This window comes from Leptosomus discolor, chromosome 4 (assembly GCF_034619465.1).
Source record: "Leptosomus discolor isolate bLepDis1 chromosome 4, bLepDis1.hap2, whole genome shotgun sequence".
In the NCBI taxonomy this organism is placed as follows: Eukaryota; Metazoa; Chordata; class Aves; order Leptosomiformes; family Leptosomidae; genus Leptosomus; species Leptosomus discolor.
This window is the reverse complement of record NC_141394.1, coordinates 32,155,199-32,175,881: the sequence shown is the minus strand read 5'-3', so window position 1 is coordinate 32,175,881 and position 20,683 is coordinate 32,155,199. Positions and strand designations below refer to the sequence as shown.

Genomic DNA, 20,683 nt, shown 5'->3' with positions numbered 1-20,683 from the left:
GGCAAGATAATCCCCTTGCTAAAGAAAACTATGAAATCAAACCAAATAGGTCTTACTCCAGGGCAAACACAACTTTTTGGTAGTTTGGGCGGCTTTTCAAACAGACAAAAACCAGCCTTTACATTAATTCTATTTTATCAAGGGCAATTATACTTCAAGTTCAGAGAGAATCAGCTCAAAGTAGCAAGGCAGAACTGCTCTGCAATGTCTCTTTTATGTTACTGCCTTGCTTGAGATTTGATCCTAACCCCAGTTCCACTCCACAGCTCCCAGAAAAGTGCAAATTATAAGTACGTGATACAAGTGAGAACAAGGTGAGATGACAGTAATTTGGCAGTCTTCAAAATGTGCAGAATGATCAGTCTGCAAGGATTAGTTAAGAGACAGCTAGCTTTATCCTATATACATAAACAATGGTGAAGTTGCACAAATTTTACTTGAACAGACGGATTTGTATCTTGTGTTGCTGAAATTACTTTGTTTTCTGTAGCTCCCATAAATCCACTGTGTACAATTGTCGGATGACTATGCTGAAATCTGCTCAAATCCTCCCACCAAGATGTGAAAGGGGGGTTGGTGTGGTATGGTGGGCTTGTTTTCTCTTTTATCTGTTTCATAACTTAAACTGCAGAAAAACTTTCTCCTTACGTTGGACTATTAAAATATAAAATGATTCCCGGTTCACATGTTTGATTAGATATTCCAATTCAGTTGCTAAGGGTACTGCTGAGCCTCAAAAAGATTATGTACAAGAGGGAGAAACATGCAAATACTAATTGATTGGGAAATCAGTATTAATCACTTCTAAAATTACACCCACAAAAATCCCTTCATCTGTTTCAATGATTGATATTAGACCCAGGAATCTTATTGGTAAATATTTTCCGTTTTGGTAGTATTGGTTCACCCTACCCACTCTCAAGTAACTGGAAATCTTTTGGGAATATAAAGTCCTGGGCTCAGAACCTGCGTACCTGGGAAGAATATACAGCCCTTAATTATGCCTTACAAGGATAAGAAGGATTAAAGGGTGTGAGAGCAGTAACAAGCGAAAGAGAGAATTGAGTTATGATCATGGCAACAAATGGAAAATAAAAAACTCAGAGTTCTCGTCAGAGATTTTTCATTTTCCTTTTTGTTCAGCTTCCTTTTCTGAAAGATCATAACAACAACCTATGTCAGAAGACTTTTGTAAGACTTATTTTATTAGTACCATGAGCCACAGTGCAATAGCGAGGACTGCCTTTAGGATAACAGCAACCAGAAATGTACAGAAGACATCCCAGAAATCTGTGTGTTGGCCATATGTACCATATTTACAACAGGAATGTGAAAATATCTGACAGCTAGATGCTCCTTCCCTGTCAGTCTTAACAGTATCGTAATCAACCAATTACCAGTGGGGCCGCTTGGCAAGGGAATTGTTGCAAAGCTCCTGCAAAGGAGCAAGGTGCTAGTGACACCTATTTTCTTACAAAAAGCAAAATAGCAATGAACAGTGATCTGTTTTGTAATTGGAAAGAAACCTGCTCTTTTGCAGTAGAAAATTCAAGAGTAGCCAGCGATTTGTTTGTGAAAATTTGAGGAGAAAGAATGTCTTGGAGGTAGTGTTCAGAGTGGTTGAACAACCCAAGGCATGAAAATATAATAGTATGTTTGAGAACCGAGATTACTTTAAAAACTGTTTTATTTTACGTTGTTTAATTAACTCATATATGGGGGGGGGAGGGGGGGGGGGGGGGAATCTTGCATTATGCTGCTCTAAAAGCACCTGAACATTATCTAAAAAAGGAAAGAATTCCTACCACTACAGATACACTCAGCCATAATTTCCCATACTTCATTATGACATACTAGTGAGAAATTTGATCATCCATGATCTTATCTATGACCAATTTAGACTATAGTTCTGTCACTTTCCTTCTTTTCATGAGTAGAAGAGGGTCATTTATAGGTATTCACTTAACATGTGTATTAAAACAAATAACTAACTCTTGATAAGTTGTACAGCTTGGTAATACTAAACAATATATTCAAAGTACAACTGATCAGGAATGTAGGGCTTAGGAGGATTTACTGTTGCTTAGAGTGAAACAGAGTATAATTAAAATGATGATATAGTAGTCATGATTGAAAAAAAATATTGAGGTTACAGAGATTGGACCTTAAACCATTTGTGTAATGATGACGAGACCATGAATGTGAATATGTTCTAGGCCTTTAAATGTTAAAAAAGTGGATCCTAGAATGTCATCATTTCTTCAGTGGGTCTTTCGCAGACTGAACAAAAGTCAAGCTAATTTTCTGTTTCTCTCTATCCAAATCTACTACTAGTTTACATGGGATTTTTTACCTGCTGTTATCTACAAAAAAAAAAAATTTACCCGTTGTTTGCCTGCAACATACAATTGTCAAGAAATGGATGGAAATGTGTTTGCTAATCTGGGGGATGACTGGGAAAAGAGGTCCACGTATTTCTGAAGAAATTCCGGTTACCAATTAACATTTTCATTAGAACATTTGAGTCATAGTTAATTTTCATTAGGATTTATTATCTGAGCAAACCTGACCTATTAAACCTTCTAAATCTATTACTAATAGATTGTCAGTTAATGTCGTGATCAGAAGAGTACATGGTATGCCATAGCAACACAGCTATTCCACCAGATTTTGAACTTGAAATCACCATTGTGCTGTTTATCACTGAATTATTAGACACCATAAATTATTTTATGCTAGCCACTCTCATGTCCATCTTTTTAATACTTTCCTTGTCATTATAAGTGCCTTTAGCCTTACAGGCTAATGAAAGGTTCTCATATCAAGTCTGATTATCACTCTAATGTTTTCTAGGCATGCTTGGTGACGATCTTGGCATATGAACGAATTTCCTACAGTAATAAAACTAATTAAAGTGGGCAGTCATCCCCACATCACTCTTTAATGAATTATAATGAGCTCATTAATCTAGCCAGTCTCACTCACTACATCTATTGGCTTAGCTTCTCTGGGGGTCTGTCAGGATAGAACACTTGCCCAGGAAAAAATGGACACTGAAATGCATTTTCCTTTTTTTTTGACAAAAAACAGGAGACAGAGCAGAGGTCTGCTCTAAGTGGAATATGCTTTTTAGTAATCGAAATGGCAAAGGGTAAATAGCTAAGACCCTGTAACGGTGGCGAAGGAATAATCACGCAGGAACTGTATTAGGTGTAATATTGCACTGCAAATGACAGCATAATTAATGCCTCTGTGGCACACACAATTCACTTAAAATGTGACTTACAAATAATGTTTCGGTAACTGGATCTCTGGGAAACTGCCTAAAGAAAATAACATGAGGCTCATTTTTGGCTGAGTTTCTTGGCATTTTTCTTTGTTTGTTCGAAATGAACAGAGAAGAGGTTGCAAGGTTAGGCTTCCCAATCCCATAAAAACAAATTTTAAATAATTAAATAGAAAGATTTATGAGTGGAAAGAGATGATTCATATGAATATCCATATAGAAGAACCACCCATTTTTCTTAGATTGTAACCCTGCAACTTTTCCCATCTGTAAAAGATCAAGTCTAGTAACAGCTAATCACAGCTACACACTGGAGTTAACTAGTTCTTAGCATTTGGATGCCTTTAATTCAAATCCCACAGGCATAATTACAATGTTATTACCAGGCAAATTAATCTTTAGTTTACCTCTGTTCATTTCAGGTATTTTAATATTAATAAAAAGTTCTGCAGAACGTATACTCCCAGCATATACAAAGAAGGTAAAGCAAATACACTGTTCCAAACAGCAGCCATACTCAACAGTAGATTTCCATCGGTGTCTTCCCCACCACAGGATCAGCACTTTTTTCTTCTTTGGTAGAAAGAAGCTTGAATGATGCTCTCCTTGAAACGGGAATTCATTTTTATGCAAACTGCTGAGGCTTTGTTTCACTTTCCTGTAGAGAGAAAAAGTGCAGGCTGCTCTAAAATCTCAATAAGGCGGTGACCAGGGCAGCTGCAGTAAATGCAGGTAACCTGGGTTCAAGTCCCTGTTGTGAGTGTGAGGAAGCACACGCGTCTGTGTCCACCTCCCCAGAGATAACCTCAGCCACTGAGCTGATGGGTAGGCAGCGGTGGAGGTAATGGCTATTCTTCCAGCTCAATTGTATGAAAACATTGTGCCCCTGTAAGGTTCTTCAAAACTGAAGAGGTTTTATTCAAAAAGGTCAAGGGCTTTTTCTAATGAAATAAACACTTTACAGTGAGAAAATATGTTGTTATAAAATCCTCAGTTGGCTTCAGTCTTAAAGAAAGAGTGGTAATCTGCCATTCAGTTATAAAGAAAGAAACAAAAGATGCCTTTGCTTCGTTGCCGTTGTTGTTTCTCAGGGTATCTTGGCATTATTAAGGTTTTTGTTTGTTTCTTTTTACAGAGGAAAATTTTAGAGACTGCCAAATTTACAGTGCTCCTAAATACATTTTGAATTCATTTTTAGGAAAAGAACAATATACTTCAGGTTTCTTCTGCAACGCTTCTGTACTTGAAATATTCTGATTTAAAATGTGCAATGTAAGGGGACCTAAGTATAAAAAAAAAAAACCCAAAACCCAACCAAACCCTAGCACTTTCTATTTCTATATTATTTTATGCATACAATTTTATTTCTACTTGGGTTAGTGCAGTGATGTATCTCTATACATGGCAGCTCAGAAGCAGGAAGAGTGATTCTGTATTAGCATGCCAATGAGTGTTGTACTAATTCCCTACTAGCCAAACTATGTAGGTATTTATAGCTGGTGCTGTTTTGTCTTAAGAGACTTAAATTTTGTACTATCTTTGTAATTGTCCTGTGACAGTGTAACTGTCTTCTAATAGCTGAATCTTGTTTGTTTCCGTTATCTAAGTTATCTAACAAAACCTTTTTTATTTTTCTTAAAAACTCATTAAGATAAAGATGTTTTTCTTTTGCAATGATGGTAATGTCAGTCCAGAAATTAGATTTTCTATGTATTCAAAGTTCGTAGTATTTAAAGATTGATATAGCTGCATAAAAACTACAAGCAAAATGTCCCATTGGTTGAATAAAGGTTTGCTTTCAGATGAAAAATGCATTTTCATTTAAGGTCAGCAAGTAATTGGGTGTGCAGTTTGTGAGGGAATGGCAATGAATGTATAGTGTAGTTAAGTCTTTTTAGATTTTTTTTTTTTTTCCTGTGGTCGCTTAGCTTGAACATTGACATGCAAGATTCAGAATTCTCTTTTAGAGAATCTAGGAAGCTGATGGAGGTGTAACCACTTGAAGAGGAAAATAGAGCAAAATATTTTATTGAAAGCATCAAAATAACAAGTAACATGAGTAGTTTCAAAAAAAATCCCAACCAACAACCCAGCCAATTATCTTTTTGATAAGATAGATATTGAAAATGACATCCTTTTCAGTACACTGAAATTTCCTAATATTTATTTATGTGAGAAGTCTAATGATTGACTTTATACATCTGTAGTCAGTGTGAAGTGTATTCACTGTAGTTCAGAATCCACTCTTGCCTGCCTGACAAGAAGGAGTAAAACCTCAGTGGTTCTACTCAAAAAGTGGGTGTCAGAGCTCAGTGTACTATATGTCAGTAGGTGAAAGAAGATATGTCAATAATTCACAAAATTGCTCATTTAGAGAAAATAATCCGACTTTGTTTAGCACGTGTGATAAAAGGAAAAAATCTTCATGTTTTATGTGTGCAAGTTTTACATAAAGTGTAGCAAGATGTTCTGAAATATCAGAATCAATTCCTGATTTGCCCTCCAGCTGTGCATCATTTTGCTATTCACCCCTATTTTATTTAAAGGGTCAGTAATATTGTAGAGTATGTTTACTGATATATTTGATAGACTGTAAGCAGTAACAAATTACAAGTATGATGCATAGTTTAAGAGAGGACATCATGTTCACCACCACCCTTAATGTTATAAAAATAAACACAGTTTATGGTACTTCTGCGGTCTCATTTTGTCTAAATGTGAGGGTCTTGGTTTTCTGTTACCATTGTGGATCTAGGGAGCCTTTTGGAATAAATAAGAATTAGACTGCTATGAAAGTACTCTGAGAATTGCCAAAGAAAAGTTAACAAAATACTGGTGTTTACTTGGTGTCTTGTGTGTTGTGAACAGGGGAGTCTTTTTTCGTAGGCGCAAAGCTCAGGAAACGTGTCACCTATTGCGGGTTCTTCTGGGTACCCTGTGTGAATGCTTACCTCCCTTTTGTATGTCTGAATTTCCTACTCTGAAAAAAAAAAAAAAAAAAAAAAAAAGAAAAGAAAAAGGGGGTGACATGGACTTCTCTATGTGAAAGTATTTGGAATCTACAACTGAAAAGAACCCATAGTTCAAAGTGTTTTGTATATGGGAATTTGGAGGGGGAAGAGGAAATAAGAAAGCAATTTGTAATCTAAGTGTAACAAAATTACCAAATTCCCTATATTTAAAAATGCATGGTTACCTCAATACTCGTAGTATTCTTTTAGTAGCATAATAACAAAAACATTGCACAAAGTGAAATACATATGGTTTTGAAAACATAGTTTATATTATGTATTTTTAAAGTTTATTTAAAAAATAATTTTTAATCTATTCATCCTTTAGTAGGTCCCCAATTAAGGAAAAAAAAATTTAAAATCTGTGACCTTTTCAGAGATACTGATTTCTTAAAAGGTGCTTTGGGTCACTGCTCCAGAATTTATTGTCTCTGGAAAGAAATTGTTTCAGATTTGGCACACAGAAAATAGAATTTTACTGGATTTGATGCCTTTTTCAAAATTGTTCATCTTGGCACTAGTCTGATCTCATTCATAACATCAGAACTCCAGAATGCTTATGTTGGTTGCTGAAATTGCAAAGGTATTTAAACCAGAATGCAGCAATTTACACAGGATGATTAGTAGAATAAGGTAATGAGAAATTTTTAGACATCTCTTTAAGTAATGAAATAAATATTGATTCCTATAAATATTTATCAAAGAAGGGGCAAACCCTCTGTAGTCTACTTAATAGTGAGCTTATTTTCATGCCTTTCTTTTTGATGGGCATCTTAAAAACCACTTGGACTTAAGGTGGTCGAAGTACAGTCAAAATCAAAGTTTTATTCAAAATGAAAAATGGGTGTGTACTGACCTTCAAAATAGTACTATACTTTTTTAATGGTGCTGTGCTTAACATTTATTAGGCGATAGGCATTTTCTAAATAAGATTTTCCCCCAGTCTAGCTACTAGAATAGAAGTAGTCTTTAGAATTTGGTCTCTCAATATAAAATATTAGTGATCAAATTAAACTTTAGAGTCCAAAATAGTGAGGGAAACATTCAGGTTAATCTAGGGTAAACGTTTTATTTCCAAAGTATATTTGCATGTCCTCTGCTGTTCTAGTCTATATGCTCTTCTGACACCTCTTTCCCTAGAATTTGCATTTGTCTGTATAACATATTTACCATTTTACACAAAGATAAAACGTGATGCATGAAAAAAACCTAAATTCTATCTCATGAAGACACCTTGCTTACATAAATTGAAGAATTTGTAGTATTTGTCCGTATTTAATAATTTCGTTAAATACCCGGCAGAGAACCAGGTACCCTGCCACCCTGAGCATTCATGTTCTTCTCACTTATTCTCCTGCACTAAATGGTATTTAATGGTAAGTTGTATATCACTGTTAATTCTGTGAGTCTTTGTAATTTGAACGCATTATCCATGTGTGCAAGCATTTGTATTTTTGATCCTAAAAACTTGCCTGGAATTACACATTATTTTCATAATTATATCCTCAACCAGAGCTGGCTGGACCTCTTCCCCTTTCTTATTCTCTTGAGAGCATTTAGTAAGATTACTTATGTCAATTCCTATATATTTGGAAGATTTAAAAGACTATTCATTGGTTTCCTTCTTGAATCATCCTGGTGAGACTAAAATTATTTTTATTCAGAACCTAAAGAAAATCTTGATTTGGCTTTAAAAATAGTAACTGGAAAATATAAAAATATGTTTTGTCCTTTGGTGATTGTGCATAAGATGTTGTTTTGTCACATTTTTCCTCACAATTGGAAGAGCCGAAGTCGCTGTCTTTTAAGGCTCCCTTTCGTCCTGTCTGAAATTTTCTTATGATTCCAGGAAGCAGGAGAAAGAATATTTTAAAACATAAATGTTTAATTCAGCATAAAATAATGGAAATGATGTCACATTTTCAAGTTGATAGTAGAAGACTACAGTGGATTCAGGGGAGACTTCAGCATGGTGGCCTGTGTTGTGTTGGAACTGTACTATTGATCTCCTCCCAGGGGAGACACACTCTGGTTTGGACTCATCTCCTTCCGTTTAGAGAACTGACATTTTGCGTAGGTCATTATTCTCTGAATATGAAGAAATGCACTTACTGGCTTGGCAGTAATGAAACTTTTACAGAAATGCGTCAGTTGGCAGATGTTTTTGCTTTACTTGGCCTAAATGGTTTTATCATGCTGCTTGGCAGAAAGAAGCTGTGACATACCAGTGAAAAAGTGGCTGCATTTCAATTGTGAGAGAAATTATATCTGTACAAAGTTATATGGGTATTCTTTCAGGTGAATCAGTCTGTATTATTACAGGTTTCACGTTATTTGCATGTAAGAGTGTGAAGGGATTTTGATTTTGCTGCTTTGGTACTACGGCAAAAAATTAGATATGAATGCAGTATTTTTTTCCATGATGATAGTGAGAGTTAATGGGAGAATATTAAATTGATAAACTTCATCATTACAATTTAATGTAAAAATAAAATAAGCAAGGCCAAAATACTAAAACAGACAAACAAAACCCCCACCCTGATTATAAAAGTTTTCTTCAAATTAATAAGTGGCATGAGGTCTTCTAGAGAATTTGCAATAATATAATTGTTGTGTGAGGAAGCACTCCTGGAAAATAACGTTATTGTAAAAAAAAAAATAAAATGATTTGTGTTTGTTTCCACATAAATAAATACACCGGCAGCACTGGGGGAACTAGTCTGAGGAATGAGTCTTGAAATGTCAGTTGAAGATATCTGAGAATAAAATATCTCTTGCACCAGCTACTCATTCAAGTATGCTAAAGAAACTGACACAAGAAATTGTCAAGCCACTAACTCTTGCCTGTTATCTGTTGCTTAAGTCTTCCTCTTAGTGAAAGGACAGATGGAAATAAGATGACAGGGGTTTTGTGGTTTGTTTGGTTTTTTTAAAAAAAGACGTTCTTTTAATTTGACTTTGTTACCAGTTAAATTGGTAGAAACTGTTCTGGAAAATAGATTTAGTCGGCCTGTGAATGAATGTAATAAATGGGGAAGAGCAGACCTGACTTTCAGAGATTTTAATCATACCTGGGAAGCCTGCTGGAAGTCATCAGCATGTGAATAAGGATGATCTGTTTTGTGTAGTTAACTCAATTTCCAAAAAGCTTTGAACAAGGCCCTTCATTAAATACTTTTAAAAAATAAAAGGATGAATGGGAAAGGCTTCTCTTGGATTAATGGCAAATTAGGTGTAAAGTACAAAAGATGTGAGTAAGCAGTCATTTATTAAAGGAAGAATTATACTTCCAGAAGAGTCCAGAATAATCAGAACTGAAATGAGTATGAAATGTTGTAGAAAGATGTCATCATACTGAATGATTTAAAGATGAAAGGCAGTTGAATTTCAATGTCAGCAGATACAAAGGAATACACATTTTTCTGAATGAGGAGGGAGATCTTTCAGACATTGTGCATAGTTAACTGAAAACATCAGTCTAGTACTTACCAAAATCAAAAAAAGTGCATACCGTTGAGTAGTTATTCGGTACTGGGACGTGGTTCCTAAAGTCTGTTTATTCTGAAGTATGTGACACTTGATTTTAGGTTTACGAAAGGGTTTGTGATTGAATTTTTTCTCCCTTCTACAGAAACTGTAAGAGACATGGGGGTTTTCTATAAATCTGGACCCTTAAGAATTCTTTTTAATAATTACTTAGAAATTAATGCAAACCAAAAAGTCATAATGCAATTGTGTGAATGGATGGCTAAGCCACTGCTTGAGTGCTACGTGGAATCCTGATTACCCGGATTGAATGAATGATGTAGTGCAACTAGAAAAGGTGGATCATAGGTTTTTATCAGAGATACAGGGTGCTTTATGTAAGAAAGGAGGTATTCCCGAGCTTCAAAGAGAGATGACAGGAGTTGTGCAGTAAGCACACAGACTTACAAAACCATGGGAGACACGGGGAAGATGAATAGGAATTCTCAAGACAGGAACAATGGCGTTGTTCGGCAGCAGTTTTGAAACAAAAGGGAGATTTGGGGGATTGGCTTTTTTGTTTCACTTGGTTGATTTTCTTTTTATGAATGTATAATTTATTTAGAGATATCACCAAAGGAGGCGTGGTACTGTGTATATGAATTATGGCTCAGGAGCGGTTATGTTGGGGGGAAAATACATTTATATGTTTGTTACACGTTTTGCACTCCTGGCTGCTGTTCATGATTTCTGCAGGTTAGATACATCTTGGGTTTCACCTGGTACGATCATTCAGTTTTATGTTTTGCAGTTTATTAGTCAAGCTGCATTCCTTTAAACTCCATGCTTTCTATTATCAGTCATGATGACAGCAAAATACGCTGAAGCAAATCCCCCCCCCCCCATTAATTTACTCAGTCTTTATTTCATAGTTAACTGACAATTGGATCAGAAGAATGCATTATTTAGGTCTGTATTCATGAATGTCTGAGGTTAAAGTAGCATAGCCTATGGTAGTCTTTTTGAGTGTTACCTTCATCATAAAATATGAATTGAATTCTATTATTCAAATGGATATAGCTGCCATAAATTGTTCCAGTAAAATATTTATTGACATATTCCATGTAATTGAACTTATGTAGAACATGGTATAGAATTCCATAAGGTTTTATGAGGATTAATCACCCTTATTTATCATTATAAGATCAGATCTTGTGCTCCGTTTGATCAAACTTCATTTGATTTCATGATTAAGAAATAAAATACGGAGCTGTTCCTTTAGAAATGTCAATTGAATGCTGTAGTTGCATTGAAAGATGATGTACGTAACGATGTCTATTTCTGATATGACCGTAGCTTCCAAAGCTGTTTCAGGATTTTATTGATTTGTCTTGTTCCTACTGGAAAGATACTCTGTAGTGAGACTCTGTTTGCGTTGAGTCAAGGTGGCCATGGGAGATGGCTCTGAGTTGCTATGTTATGCTTTAATGGGAATTTCTGAAGCATGGACTTGCCCCCTCGCCCTTGTGCTGGGCTTGAGCAACAGCTGTCATGGCAGTGTGACACGAGAAGCAGGCAAGTTAAGTGTGACCATTGCCTGCAGTCAGAGGCTGCTCTTCGAGAACACTGTCAGGACTCCAGCCAAGACTAACTGGACTGGCATGGCACCAAAACCACAGATGAGCCAAAGAAGCAAAATCAATGTGCTTTGCAAATGTGAAAAACTGCAGGCAGTTCATCTCTCTTGGTGTGATTGAAAGGAATTGATATGACAGATGTAAATTGATACAATATGTAGAGCTAGAGCGAACACAGAAAGGGAAAAATAAAATAAAACACTAGAAAATCATACTGCGTACACACGGTAACACGGTGTAAATATATCAGGGGAACATCTCCCAGAGATGAACCAGTGACTTCATTTTGACACCTGAAATAAATGATGCGGTCTTAGATTCTCTGCCTCGTGTAGGGGGGTTGGACTAGATGACCGTTAGAGGTCCCTTCCAACCCAATACATTCTATGATTCTATGTTAAGAACATTAAGACTTTCATTAAAACAATAATAACAATAAGCAATAAAACTATTCATGATCTGACAAAAAACCTGTTTCTGAAAACACGGTATGTAATATCTAGAAGTCTGCTCACATGAGTAATATCAAATATGTAGATGCTCTTCCTTTTAATAAAACTGTGTGTGTCAACATGATACATGTTAGCACCAGTGGGGTCGCAGTTTGGAGATAGGTAATGGTGTGTCTCTACAAATTTCAAGAGCCACAAAAGTACTCGGTGCTTTTCAGATGCCCCGTGGTATAAAGTGAACCTTAAAAGGTATCCATAACCCTGTACATACTCGACTGCTACGCTGCTGGCATTAAAATTCTGTACATGTTAAGATAACCTGTGTTTTCTCTGTATGTTCTAGATAGTTATCCAGAAATTTAGTAATTTTACAGTATGAATCTGCTGTGTAACTTAAAGGAAGCTTGAAGTATTATGACATTTATGTAGCTTTCTGAACCTGATACTCTGTTTTAAATTTGATAGTTTGTTTTGTTCCAGGATGATATTTTTTAAGACACTAAGTAATTGCTGGGTTTTGCATTATCCTAAGTTGGTAAACAATCTGCTTAGCATCTGGAATTCAGCACATTTATCAAATGAGTTATATAATATTCTAATTTTATGGTACTATTTTGGCAGCATATTCTGTTCAGTATCAAAGTAAATTTGCAGTAAATTTATCTTCCACAATACTTGGTTGGTTCTGTTTATAGCGCTTTGATTACAGTAAGTGCAATATGCCTATTTGTTCTGCAGTATGAAGAGGTATAAAGTAAGTTTTCAAAATGGAAATGATTATGCTTTTTGGCACTTAGGCATAACCTGCTGCAGCTGTCTTCAAACACGCAGTACAATTTGTCATCTCGTGACCTGATCTGATGAGAAACAGATTTGCTATTATGTTTAGCATTTTCCCAGATCGACAGAATTAAACTAAAATAGCAAAATACTATCACTGAGACATAGCAACCGCTGACAGTCTGTGACTGAAAATAAGTACCAAGGTGATAACTTGGAGGCTGTTCTGACCATCAATGTGTACAATAATAACAGCAGATCCATAGTAAATATACAGCTAAATCTTGGATTTTATTTGCGGTATCAGAGAATATAAGTGAGGAAAATATGATATACATTTTGCACGCAGCTGCTTTAGCATTTTTGTGAAGTACACCTGGAATTTAGACTACAAACCTTTTTGATTACGTCCATTTAATAAAAGAAAGTAGTTTGAAGATGCAGCATTTTATTTACAGATCATACTGTATCTAACAGTTCTTTTTAAAAATGAGCTGTTAATTGACTTTGATTTTTATTAACTATTTCCAGACTTGGGGAAGCCTGTTATGAACATGCTTACTGCAATGGAGGGCAGATTACTTTTTTTTTTTTTTTCATAACGAGATCATGAACAACATTCATAAAAATAATGAGAATATCATTACAATATGTAATAGTGTATGTAATATGCAGTACATATAATTTATTAAACTCAACAATTTATTAAACTCAACACCTCAAAGCTACAGTGTATAGAGGTAGCTTATGAAAATATGTGTAGAGCATGTGATTGAATTATTTGGACTAATATTTTTGTAGCATCTATATTCTCATTGGACTGATAGCCTTGTTAAAATATACCAGTATAAACTCATTTTGCAGAAAGATAAGGAATCAGAGTACCCAAGGTTGTTTGATTAGTAAATAGAAATGGTAAATGTTACCTAGCAAGCTTTTAAATATGTGGTCATTTAATTGTTTTTGGTGGGCATGTGAACTTAGCAATAGTTATATGCCAATCCGTTTTTCTCTTACACTCTATAAATATTATAAGGGCTGCAAAAACATGAGAAATAGTTTCCATACATGATCATAGACAGCATTATAAATAAGCTTATTTCTAAACATAGGAATGCTTGGGTCAAGTATCAACTGGAATGTGGGGATAGTGAATCATGCAACCCCAGAGTATTCAAAGTGTGTCCTGAAAGCTCCACTTTATGGGGGAAGATGTTTCTTCCAGCTTTGTAATTACAGTGTAGACTTAGAATGCGCCGATTGCACACTATACTAAAAGCAGACCATCCTTTTCAAGTCTCTTCCTCTTTGATGTCTATTGTTGTGACAATTCCTTAGAAGGGAATTCTGGTTTTCAGGTAGGTTTGGTATTTTTAATATAAAACCCCATCAAACTGTGTCTCCTATTCCTCATTCACCTTGAGAAATTTTTCTCAACAAATTTCTTGGTCTTTCTATAGCAGCCTTACACTGTACTACAGTTTCACAGTAGATAATGAAACATTTCAGGCCTCCAAAGGAGTAAAGGTGATCCATTCCTGAATTCGCACTGGTATGCATTGCTATTTGCCCCCAGACTAATAAATAACACAGGATTCCACCAGCTTTTGCTGCCCCTTTCAGTGATGGGCGATTTCTTTAGTATGCTCCACACAAGCCTTCACTGAAATACTTTGGCTCTTGCAGAAGAATGTGATTTTTGGAGCCTTCTCTCCTTCCCTAGCTTTCAATAGTTACTTTCTGGAAGAACTGTATTCACTACTTTGGCAACAGATAGTTGGTTCTGTAACTTTTTTTATTCTGTTAGTACTACATTCAGACAGATGTATGGGATATTGAAATTACCCAAGTCTTTCTGCAGTCGACTAGTTTTTTCTCTTTTATTTGTGTATGTTATTTTCTTTCTTCTATTCGTGTTCTCAGTTGATATTACAGCAGAAATGTCCTCAAAATATAATAGAAACAGAAGCAGTAAGCACCAGTTGTCTTGCATTTGCAGAACAAATGATGCCGTTGCAGATACGATGCAGAAAAAGGGATTATAAAATCCTAATTCTGCAGTGTTCAGCAAGAACTCTCTGCTGCTTGCAAACCCAGTGTGGTATAGAGGGATGGGGTATAGACTATGTTTATACTTTTACTAAAGAATAACATGAAAATTTGGGAATTTCTAGCATTTCCCTTTTACTAGACCATTCTGGGTAACACCTGCTTGTGCATTCATGTGCCTATACAGCAAGTTGCAAGGAAGATCCTGTCTAAGGTCAGTCCTTGCTGAGATGCTTGGGTACAGATGAAGTCTTCTGCTTGGCGGCAGTGGTCATAGTGCCTGCATTCTGCAGTCAAGTTTACCTGACTGCTAGCTTAAATGATTTTCAGTATTAAGCTAAGTAAGGGGAGGAAGCAATAGGTATTCTTTTCTCTAAAGCTGGCAAGTGCATGGGTCCAACCCTTGTAGTCTCAAGTATCCCAGCACAGTGAGTGCCCCAGAAATCGCAGGATGTACTTTTACAAAGCTGCAATAGTCTGCATAGGAGCCATGTGGGGTATTGATTTACAAGAATCATGTCCCACTGGAAGTGTTAATCAGAGTTTCACTGACATGTGGCAAGACAAGGGAAAAATTACCTTAGCCCTAGATATGTTTTTCCAAACTGTAACACCAGTTATGGTCTATATTGTATGAGAAAATTGTTGCAGGAAATATAGAAGTGCCTGGAGAACTGTGGTGGGCAAGAGGGGTGTGTGGTTGAGGAAGATCCAGCTGGGTGCATGACTGCTTTTTGCCAGGAGAGGTGCACTGTGGTTTTTAAGTTTTTTGGAAGCTCTGGGAGGCAAAATCTTTCTTCAAGCTCTCACTAGTCCAAGGCAGGCCTGCATTGCCTCTTAGACAACACCTAGTGCCAAAGCTCATCTCAAAAATCTATGTATACACCAAAAATCTGCCATACACTATTACAGGCCTCATTGCTGTATTTGCTTGTGCATGCTTTCTAAAAGCTATTTTTGTCATAGTCTTTGCTATGAGACCTTGTTGTTTTCCTTCTTCCACTGTGTATTCTTTCAACCTTTTTTTTTAAGTTAAAAAGGGAAAATCAGGAGATAGGAACAATGTGAAACTGCTGACAAAAAGAACTCAGAATAATGTAATTAGAAATCGAGTTACAATAGCTAATGCCACATCGTTTTTAAAACCTTTTTTTTTTTTTAAATAAAGACCTCACTTTGACAAAATAATGGTGAAGTTCTTGATACTGTAAGCTGTCTTTTTTATAAGCAGATACTTTTCCTAACAAAAATGTTAAATATGTACTAATAACATATTCTGTGCTGAGGGATGTATTCTGGGATGTGCTAGTATTTTATTTTCAGCTAATGTTCCTAAACAGCATAGATAGTAAGAGTGAAATGCTGCTATACCATGTACCAAAGAAAAATTCCTGTGAGTTTTTCCCTAAAGGAGATAGTGCAATTTCTGGCTTTTTTTCTGAATTTTAATCATTCGGGAGATCTGTATGTAGTACTGATCTAGTGTGTAAGTAGGTTCATTACCTGCCGGCCAGAAGCGAAGTATCTCTTCTTACTTCAGTTGTAAATATTTGGGGGTTTATATGTGAGTATCTTCTTTTTTCTTCCGATTCTGTTATTTATTATTATAACTGAACATTTACGTGAGGAAAATGGACTTCACACTCTACTTTTTTGTCTCATATTTATGTGTTCATTTGGAGCTACAAACACATTAGTACTGACAGAGTTCAAGTTTATCACACTGGTTTTACCCTTTTGAACTCCTGAGCTCTTCATGGTCTAAATAATTTCTGCGCTTTTATACTCATTGTCATCTGCTAGCTAGAGGTCCGATGTTCTTATTTTTAAACTAAGTGTTGTGCAAACATCACCATATTTCCAAAAGTTTTCTTGTTGCATGGCTTGTTTCTTTTGGGGAATATAATAATACTCCAAACCAGTAAATTTCCCAACTTTGTAAATATATCTCTGTACTAGAAGGATACGAAGATACAGTTCTTGATTTATAGTTGTACGGCCAGCTAGTTGGCTGATTAGTTTGTTGGGTTTTTATTCTTTGACAATTCAGTTGATTTTCTCCTTTTGGATGTATATCAGAACATCACAAAAATATGTGATTGACATTTCTTCTCCAAATAACATGTTTAGGCTTACATGAACTCATGAAATTGCCTGGGGACAGCTTGCAGCATGCCTCACGGACCTGGGTTTGGCTACAGTCTTAGCTATTATGTTCATTTTCATGCAAGTCGAATTGAGTTATAGCCAATGGTTATATCGCTAAGCGGTAACTATCTTCTTTCCTCGACCCGGTTAATACCAGAATTGCTCCTGTTCTGGCTGATGTGGGACAAAAGATGTATGCATGGGAAGGATGCATTACTTTTCCTGTGCATGTCTGTTGTGCTTTCTTTGTCACCCGCTCCAAGATCAAGAGCTCCACAATAATGCTTCTAAACTGATATTTCTCTGATGTTGTTTTGTATGAGTAAAATTATAACATTTCATAGCTGTTCCTTAACTGAAAAGGAATGACCTGATAGGATCTTCAGTAAAAAGGCTTAAATTATTTAGAAAACAATGAAATGGACTTCTGTGCAGGGAGCTATTCACGTTTCTATGTAATGTCTTTGGATGCATTAATTTGTTTATGCAGCAACTTAGAATATGTTATTGAAAATACCACACATGACAAAGAAGAATTGAGTTTCATTACTTGAATGTAATTATCTCACACTATGTGAAACAGCCTTTTCTTGTCAGGAGTGAAGTAAAAGCGTTAAGCCTATTATAACATCTCTTTTGATGTTTTTGTAGGATGGAATAAAAGATGAATGCTCAGTGCTGAAGCTGCAGCTGAAGGAGAGAGATGAACTCATAGCCCAACTTCGTGAGGAGCTGGTAAGCGGCAGAAGCAGTTGGGGTTTTTTTTGAGGTCATTGACCGGAGACCAGAAACTAAAGAAATACAGTTTCACACCCACTACAGAATAGCTAGCCTGAGACTATGTTAATCACTCAGATAAACACTGATAACACTGACTTTACATTTCTAGGGACTTGTCAGTCTCTGAAGTGGCTACTATGTAGATGCACTGCTAGTAGAAGTTTCTTTGAAAAGATTGTGCTGACAGTTGTCTTGCAGTATCAGAGGCAGAGGAGTAGCACAGCACTATATGCACATGCCACAGATCTTGAAGGGCCATGCACATGTCCTGATGAATTGTGAATACTTCTATCATGAGCTGCTTTTCACATCTATGAGATTGTTCAGTAGAAAATGAAATACTGTTTTTCTCTTTAATAGATGTCTTTAAGTTAAATAAAGTAATAAATATTCTTAGACTTGCTGAACCATTCCTTAGCATTATGAGCTACTAATGCTTGAGTACTACCATTTTAAGCCTAGCCATAATGCTCTCAAGTGACTGAGGTAAAATATGTGATGTAGCAATTAAAAAACCTAAACACACGAAAATGGATTTTATTGTCTTATTAGGGCTGTAGTAACATGGTTTTAAAATTCCATTTTTGATGGAACGTGTTTAAAAAACATGTATTTCCCCAATATTTTTAAATAAAGGACAGAGCTTTTTTCTGCCTTCTCTCTCTCAGAGAAAGCAAGGGTTGTCACATTCAGAAAGACGTTCAGCATATACATCGCTTACATGGAAGTTGCAGGTGTGCAGGCACCTAAGATTTTGTATAATCACCCTTTGGGAGGTGCAGTTGTTTCCCTAATTAGATCTTAATTATCTGATGGAGCTCAGGGGCTTTTTGTGCCTTTCTGTCTCATGCCTAGTGGCTAGCTCAGCACTTGAACAGAATGAATTCAGGTCCATCCATTGCTGCATCTTTTATATACTAACCAAAAACACCAGTATACTTTTACACCAGCACAAATAGATGAGTTTCAAGTTGCATGGTAAAAATGTAATGCTGCTCAAAGATAAAAGATTCCTTTGCTATATTAACATCTGCGAAATAAATACAGGTCATAAATATTCTTTGTTTCATATTTGGCTACATTAAGAAATGATGTATTATGTAATTATTATGTAAAATTAAATGACAAAATGGGGCACAGGGAACATCAAGCTTCTGCACAGTCCTGGAGCATTAATTTTATGTCAGTCTAGTTCAGAACATATGCTACTTGATTGGTCAACAATTTTGTCGGTGTAAAATTATCCTGTATTGATACAGTGAGCTGTAGCTTGTATGCTGTTAACTGTTGTCAAAGTTCATCTGTAAATATGTCAGTTCAGAAAAGAAGTCCTACAGAGAATTTAGTTCCTGTACCTCATAGTAGAGAGAAAAGTACATCTTCATAGGGTCATGAAATAAGAATTTCCATATGATTGAAAGTAAGTATCATGGATTTAATCCACGATTAGCTGGCTTCAGTTTTGATGCTGCTGGACTTGTAAAAGAGAGTACAGGTGAGAGTCTTGAGACCCCGTTTAGTCATTTGAAATTAAGTTTTGACTCAGTGTGTATCATTTACTCCTATTGAACTAAATAAAGCCATACTGGGAGATCAACATGACAGAAGCTGGATTTAAAGTTACAAAACCAATGAAAAAAAAGAGTAGTGAGTGCCCATGGGATTGGAAAAAAGGATTTTTGTGTCTGAGGTGTGTAAGTATAGAGTCAATATGTTAGCTTTGGCCATCTATGTGTTTTTTTAATCTCTGTTGTGTATTCTCCTGTAATAACCATTTATCTGTAAAAAGTTGGGGGGGGGGGGGGCGTGTTTAAGGGTGTTGTAAGAGCTAGCAGGGTTTCTAGAGCAGCTAGAATTAAAGTGATGGGTTAATAAAAGAACTCACTAAAAACACACTTAGAACTTGTGCCAGAGCTGAACATTCTGACAATCTTTAGGAAATTAAGTGACTATATTGCTTTGTTAGCATCCATGGAATCACTAAACTAAAGTTTACTTATTGAAGGACCTCAGCATCCAACAGGGGAAGCACCCACTCAGCTTAGGCTTCTGTGAAATTAGGCAGCTATGGTGCAACTCTTTCCAATGATGGTTTTGATCTTAAGCATGTGAAAGCCTCAGTATACTTACAGTGAGCCCCTGATGCCTGTAATGAGACTATATGAGGCCACGGATGCAACTGGACATCCTCTGAAGAGCAGCAGGGCTCCAGTCCTTCTGGCTACCACCTCTTGCACTTCACATCCAGTGTCCTTCTCATGGAGGTGCCCTGGGCCCTGCCACCGCGGCACTGCTAAATACTGAGGCCCACCAAAAGGTACAACCAGAGTTCCCTCTCTGGTTTGCTCTGGGGATTTTTGGAGGGCCCCAGGCCCTTAGGGGAAGCTCCTGCTTAAGCTTCACCTACCATCCTGCAGGCTAAGGAAGCTGCTGCAGGTGCTGGGTGGTTGCAATCCCCTTTGTGTGTTTCTTTGCCCTCCCAATGGGAGCTTTGTGTGGTTTGCTTCTCATTGCTTGAGCTGCTTTAAGAAGCTGCATACAGTGGACTATTCAGGGAAAATAAGCTCTCTTTTTAGAGCTGTTGAAGTAAATTTGAAATGATTGCTAGAAAATGCTGATAAAAATATTTTCTTCACTTATAGCAATTCAGCCAAAGATTGATGCAAAACATGCTTTAATATTCTGCAGATCCTGCGGTTATTTATGTGTTTGTAAGACTAAATATTAGGAAAGTGAATGTTTACAAAAGAGAAGTAGAACAGTAATTTTTGGCTAATGAAACTATCCCTTTTCGCTAGCTGCAATATATGAAACATATAGCACTTGATGGATAACTATCATTTTTATTCTTGTATCTTGGGACAACCCATGTTCCATTGTCATTCAGAATACAGAAATGTAACAGTTGTAAATATAACCTGCCTGTCTTAAAATCATGGCATTGTGATGTTAATTCAGAGATAGCACTTTAACATGAAAATCAATTTGAGAGGGAAGCAGTTTTGTACTTCTAGAGAGAAGTAAATGAAAATCTGTACTTTCCTTGTGGTTTTTGGATGCTTGCATGCAGATTTA

The 20,683-nt window shown here is 36.3% G+C and overlaps 1 protein-coding gene across 2 annotated transcripts in view; it reads left to right on the top strand.

Annotated features, from left to right (window-relative positions):
* CCSER1 (coiled-coil serine rich protein 1) overlaps positions 1 to 20,683 on the top strand; it is a 649,058-nt gene that overhangs the window by 303,288 nt on the left and 325,087 nt on the right. For both annotated transcript variants that reach the window (XM_086464487.1, XM_086464486.1), the window contains exon 7: positions 17,480 to 17,563. In XM_086464487.1, coding sequence (XP_086320613.1) covers positions 17,480 to 17,563 — 84 coding nt within the window. The remainder of the gene's footprint in view (positions 1 to 17,479; positions 17,564 to 20,683) is intronic.